This window comes from Mirounga angustirostris, unplaced genomic scaffold (assembly GCF_029215605.1).
Source record: "Mirounga angustirostris isolate CCGP_5_RB_7025 unplaced genomic scaffold, mMirAng1.0.hap1 SCAF_17, whole genome shotgun sequence".
NCBI lineage: Eukaryota > Metazoa > Chordata > Mammalia > Carnivora > Phocidae > Mirounga > Mirounga angustirostris.
Window position 1 is genome coordinate 2,788,432 of NW_026991725.1, and position 6,303 is coordinate 2,794,734.

Here is a 6,303-nt window from a genome sequence, read left to right on the forward strand (position 1 = left end):
CTGGGTGAAAGAAAAGAAATTTACATCCCATTCACTTTCTCGTCAGTGACTTATATACCGTGTCCCAGAAGTTCTTTCTGTGTATTTGTGATGATAATTTAGCAGAGAGGAGGGCAAGTTTTCCTTTCTTTAAAATGACTACAGGAGAAGCAGGTGGTGGCGAAGTTCTTGTTTGTTGAGTGATAATGGAAAATTGTCTCTTGAATTCTTTTCCATTTTAAGGCCAACATTTCCTTTTTCACCACTTCCCCAGGAAATCAGAATAAAAAAATGAGCAGTACATGACCAGCAATGGGCTCAGGGAAGCTGGGGGATGGTTGGCCCAGGGGCGCCTCGCCTTCGTGTGGCGCGAGTGCTGGGGCTGGTTTCTGCCACGAGGTGGCAGCCGTGCTTCAAAACCACTCCCAGCCCCAAAGGGAGCGGTCGGGTTTTCCTGGACTCACTCAAGTTGGAAAGGAGTCCAGTCTCTCTCCACAGCGGGCGTTCTGCAGGCCACCCGTGTTCGGAGGGGCTGAGGGTGGAGACCCATCCAGCTTCTCATTCTCTCGGAATCTGAAGCCTAGATAGACGTCGGACCAAAAAACTAAGGAGGAATTGGACAGAGGGGAAGTGGCCCACCTTCTTCCTGTGAGTGGAACGTCTGGGAAAGCGCTGGGCAAATGCTGCTGTCCCCGGACGCCTGCTACTCCGCCTGGGGACCCTCACCCCGGTTTGGAGCTTTGGAGCAGGGAGAGCTGCAGAGTCCTTCCCGGCCCCCCGCCCCCAGCCCCAGCGGCCAGCTCGCCGGGAGAATCCTGTCGTTAAGGCCCAGAGGGTGCGCCAGACCTCCAGGGACGGGTCTCCACGTTTCACCTGGGACCTTCTACCCCTCGCCCCGTGGTTGATAGGAACACCTGATGTCCCCTTCCAAGCTGAGCTGCTTTTAGCTCCACTTTTGTCATCTTGCCCCACAAAGACCCCAGCAGCAGCACCTCACCCGGGGTCCTGTGACTAGTGCTGAAAGCCACCAGCTGGGCTGCAGGGCCAGGGTGCCCCCCCCACCCCCTCAGCCCAGCCCCTCAGCCCACCCCTCACCGGGAGCAGATGTGGCTGGCTCACTTAAACGATTTTAGGAAACACGTATACATCTTTAAACTCCCAAGAACTTACGTTCTGTCTTCATCAGTGAACGCACAAAGCTAGAAGCCAAATGAATGGACGAGCTCTTCATGGGCTCTGCTGTGGGCGACTGAAAGTCTGAACTAGGTTGCCACGTTACATCGGTGCGGCTGAGATGGAGCCCACAAGCCGGGCCACGCTGGCTGGACTCGGGAAGCCGCGGCCAAGGCCAACACTCAGAGGCCAAGCGTGACCGAGTCTGAGTGCGTTACAGATGGCATCGGTTCTCTTCCTACGTTTGTATTGTAGGGAAGCTACCGTCTTCAGCCGAAGCCGCCTATTTGGAGGGCCCTCCTCAGAGCTGTTGCTACTTCAGAACGCAAGAAAGGAACGAGGGTTGCGGGGCAGGGTGGACAGGGCCGCAGCAGGCTCTGGCCTCCCAGTTTCCCTCACCTCTGTGATGTGTGTGTTGGGGCGGGGGGTGCATGCTGACTGCAGACCAGCAGAGTGGTTCCTGATTGGTTGGGGACTTCCTTCCACATCCTGTGATGTCCAAAGGAGATTTCGTTTTGAGCCCTGGGTCCCAAGATCAGGCCTCCTACCATATCCTAGTTCTAGCCCCTGTGGCTGACCGGCTTGTGTGAGGCACGAGCACCCAGGAATCCAGACTTGGGGCTGCCTGCCTCCTTTGGGCTGCACACTGGCCGACAGGCTTGGGGACAGGCTTCCATGAGTTGGTGGTACATTACTTAATAGAAATCCAACAGTCCTTCAGAACAAGCCCTACCCAACTGCCAATAACACACTTCCTGGCTTGGGAAGGATTCCAAACCCCCAAGGGGCTGGGACACATGCCTTAAACAAAGCAGATTTTTTTCATGCTTTCATGTTTGAGGCATGCCTAGGACATCCTAATGTCGTATTTCCCCCACTAGGAGAAATCCCAGCCATAAGTAGACACAATATAAAATTTGCCTACAAAGCGCCTCCTGATTCCCAGAAAATATTTCCCGTGCACCATTTACTAACACTGAATAATCAAAAATGACGCTAACAGGCAATAGCCATTTGTCAACAAAGAATTTTCCCTTGGGCGGCCGGCCTGGATGTAAGTCGTGGGGTCAGCAAAGAGGGATGCAGGTGAAGTGCTTACTTCTACACAGCTGCTCCAGGGAACTCGAAAGACCCCGAGCTCTGGGCCTCCGGGTCAGTCCTCTGTTCACATAGCACCACCCAAAGGAGCCACAGAGGGCCAGTGCGGAAGCTCCCCCACGGTCCACATGAGGCCACGTTCCAGTCCTTTGGGGCAAGCATGGGCCTCCCCAGCCCGGCCCGGGGAAATGACTTACGATTAGGATGTGCCTGCACCTGTGTGCCTGGAGGGGGCTGGGCCAGGTGCCCGCTCAGATCTCTCCCAGAGCTACAATCCAAGTGTACATGCGCACGCGCACGCGCACTCACACACTCACACACACACGGTATTCTCCCTAAGCTGATACCTGATTGGGTCCCGCTGATCTGATCTTGGACCATGGTTCTGTCTCTAGATCACTACAGAACTCCCTTTGCTACCCTGGAACAAGGCGGCAGGAGGAGAGAACAGCTTTTTTGTGTCTTTAATTAGGCAAGAGGCAAAAACAAAGTCTGGCTGAGAACTACCACTTGAAGCTTGGCTGATGCCAAAACAGTACTGGCTCCCTGCGCTTGGAGAAGTGAGAGCCACCGAATTTGGGGACACACTTCGAGATGATGGGTGGGTGGGGGGAGGCAGGCAGCCACCTCACTCCTGGAAAGGAAGCTTTGGTTGCACCTTGGCATTCAGCGCTGCCCACTGTACATACCAATTCCAGACACATACCCTTTTTTCTTAACCAGATCTTTATTGTTGGGGACAGGTAAAAAAAAATCTCATCTCTGTTGTGAAAATGGGTAGAATCGGATCTGGAGGTCATTGTGGCGAGCACAAGATCTGGAACCCCAGGGTGGCATTTTTACAGCCCACCTTCCTGCCTCAACCTGCTGGGGCGCGGGTTTCCCTCGTTGCTGACGGAAGCCCTTGAAGAGATCACAGCCAGAGTTTTAACCTGCTTCCAATTAGTGACAAGAATTAAGGTATTTTGGAGCTGCTTAGTGGGAATTAGGAAGCCACCCACTCCGTCTGCATCAAGAACCTTTAGGATCTCTGGCACCACTGAGACAGGGTTTTGCTGGCACTGGTGAAGTGGTCCTCCCCCAGCGTTTCCCCTCAAAGCCGCCATATAAACCTAAAGCTTTTTTGTAGTAAACCTTCCCACTGATCCTAAGCTACACACTCACTCTCAGAGGGGAATTCTGGTGGTAGGGAGCCCGTTGCCCTTAGTGGCAAGTAGTTCAGTCAGCGCCGTAAGGCCAGAGGACAATCACAGATGACCTAATTTTTCTGCCGCAGGGACTTACAGGGACCCCTCACTGGACTCTGTTCCTTCTGCACCAGAAGAGAAGTAGTTGCTGAGAGAGACCACTTTTTCTCCAAGGCTATCATGATACGGGACACAGGCAGAAATCCAAAGAAGCCCATCTTCCAAGTGAGGTGGAGCTCACCTTGTCCCCGCATCCACCGCACACCCAGAGGAGACACAGGCGGGGTTTCCAGAGAAGCCCCTAGCCCAGGCTAGAGCTAGGGCTGAGGGTCTCCAGCTATTGCCTGTTCTTCACAGGGAGACCTGCGTGGGATTCCTCGTTTCTGCAACTGGCCTCCTTGGGCTTCAGAGCACTTGTTCCCCTGTGGGGAGGGAATGAGCGCCAGGGTCCACAAGGAGGCCTGTGACCAGAGAATCCACCCTCCGACAGCACAAGTGGAACCAGGAGAGACGGCAGCCAGAGCTCCGGCAGGGATCTGCCTCTGGTGCTCTACGCCCAAGGAACTCCTCGGCTTCAGGTGACCAGTTCTCGATAATTCTGGAACACAGCTACTAAGGTATCCAAAGAAAGTCAAGAGGATCTTGTATGCTCCCCCCCAACCCCCTCCCCAGAGCCCAGCACTACAAGCAAAAAGATCTCTGTTATTAAGCACAGGAAAGGCCAAGTCGTTGATGATGTCCAGAGTTGCCTGCTTTATTTCTTACTAGGTGGTTGCATTTCAGGCTTGCGCCACCAAGTAACTGTCTAATTACCAACTAACTTTGTGCCTCTGAACTACTCGTCAACAATCCAATTCAGCAAGCAGCAGTGGCGTCAACAGCTGGGGAGGGGGCCGGGTTTTCCAAATCGGTGGTCTTGGCTGACAAGTGGAGCCAAGGGTAAGGCCTGTGACCGTATGAAAGACCCTAACGCCTGGTCGAGAGAGGCTCAAACCCTGTGAACCCCTAGGCAAAGCCCTCCACCCCAAGTGCCAAGGACACAACTGTTATTTTTCTTCTGTGAGAGCCAAGCTACTGTGGATCCTAGCCGAGTGGATCCAAGGCCTACTTTTAGTGGACAAGTCCTCTGCTCCCACTGCCACCCTATGACACAGCTCCTTGTGCAGGTTCTTAGGGAAAAGCTAGGCTTCTGGTAATTTCTTGTCTCTTTTTAGTTCTGCTTTGAAAAGAAAAGAGGGATGACGGGTAACCAAAGGCGGACACAGGCACCCGGGCAGAGCCGCAGTGGCCCCAGGCCCAGAGCTGGGCCGAGTCAGAGGTCTGCGCTCTCCTCTAAGGACACAGGGCTGGGTGCCTCTCGGGAAGCTGTCCAAGGGGGAAGAATTTATGAATAAAATTCCAAGACAGTAGAGGCTGTTCGTACGAGAAGGCAGAAACTTGGAGAAGGTAAGATCCAGGAAGAAAGACGTAAGGAAAACACGAGAAGCTCTTTCTTACCACGTGGTAGGAGCTCGGAGGAAGCAGTTACTACACGAATCGTTACCAGAGCTAGTCCTTTTCTCCCCAAGAAGGAGCACGAGCTTCCTTCGCGATCTTGCGATCCCCTGGCCCGAGAACGGGCTGCCAAGCCGGTGTTTTTCCCTCACACCGAGAGAGACGGACTCACTTAGGACCAAGGCCGTTCCCGTTAGCAGCTCCGAGCGGAGGCTTCGCGAGCCCGAGGCCCTTTCCCTGCTCCACCCGCACGTACGGACGTGCGTCACTGTGTCACTGCGCTGGCCTGGGCCCTGTCCCTTCATGCTCGCTAGGCGCAGGACCAGCAGGTACGTACTTCACCGAGAGCCCGTGACGGGGTGCGCGCTGGTCCCGAGCAGGGTCTCCAGACACGGCGGGTTCTTGTGCTGCGGAGAGGCTGTGCACCTTAGGGTGCTGGCTGAGGAGTTAATGCAGAAAACAAGGCACCACAGAGAGGTTGGACACTTGGGTTGTGTGATTCGGGACACGCTGGAAAAGTCCAAGGGTGGAGGGAAGGAAGGGGAGGAGGAAGAGGAGAAGACCAAGTTTTAAATAACGTCTCCTGAGGCTGGAGCCCCCTAGATGGGCTCTGGTTTGAGCTTTTCTGCTAGGAAGTCATTCACAAAGGCCTCCACAATGGCGGGGGTGATCTCCTCCACGTCCATCACGTACTTGGCCCGGGCTGACATGTCCAGAATGGTGAGCAAAGGGGCAGCCTCCGGCAGGTTGGTGTAATCGCGCAGGGAGTCAGTCATGTCATCCTGGAAGTCACCAGAGGGAGAGAACACGAGTAAGTCTTCCAGAAAGAGGGTAGAGAGATCCCCCCCCGCCCTCCGACGGCATGGAAAGCCGCCACTCCAGTGCCCCGAAGAGTGGGTGGCCCTCCGGGAAAGACGGGCTCTCAGAACAGGGAGCAGTGGACTCGACCCTGCCTTGGAGAATTCTCTCTGCCTCTCCCCAGACCACCAGACAAGTCCTCTTTCTTCATTAGCACAAAAGCAACTTCAGCGTGTCCTCTGCTGGCTAACAATGTGTTGTCCTTTAATGACTTCCTTTTGCCGTTACCTCTCAATTATTTGCAGACCCACTGTGGATGTCTGAGGCCAGTCTGGACTTCCAGCTCTGGAATGATGTGAACAGAAACGGCTCACTGTCCCCCCCCTGCCCCCCCCCCCCGAGGTTCAGGGGGGCAGGAGCTGCACAGTCAGTTCAGAAGACTTCCACAGGGGCCTGTACTGATCATACATTCCCACGGACTGTCCAGGTGAATTTCCCTTATTAAGGATAAAAGCAAACCCAGAAATCCAAAGACTAGTGCAAGAGTTTGTAAGGGAGCAACGATCTGAGATTA

General features: G+C 54.4%; 1 protein-coding gene across 1 annotated transcript in view; it reads right to left on the minus strand.

Moving 5' to 3' along the window:
• Positions 1 to 2,958: 2,958 nt before the first annotated feature.
• Positions 2,959 to 6,303, minus strand: part of NXN (nucleoredoxin) — a 155,642-nt gene continuing 152,297 nt past the window's right edge. Inside the window, exon 8 of the mRNA XM_045889567.3 lies at positions 2,959 to 5,713. Within this exon, the coding sequence (XP_045745523.1) occupies positions 5,531 to 5,713 (183 nt within the window). The 3' untranslated portion in view covers positions 2,959 to 5,530. The remainder of the gene's footprint in view (positions 5,714 to 6,303) is intronic.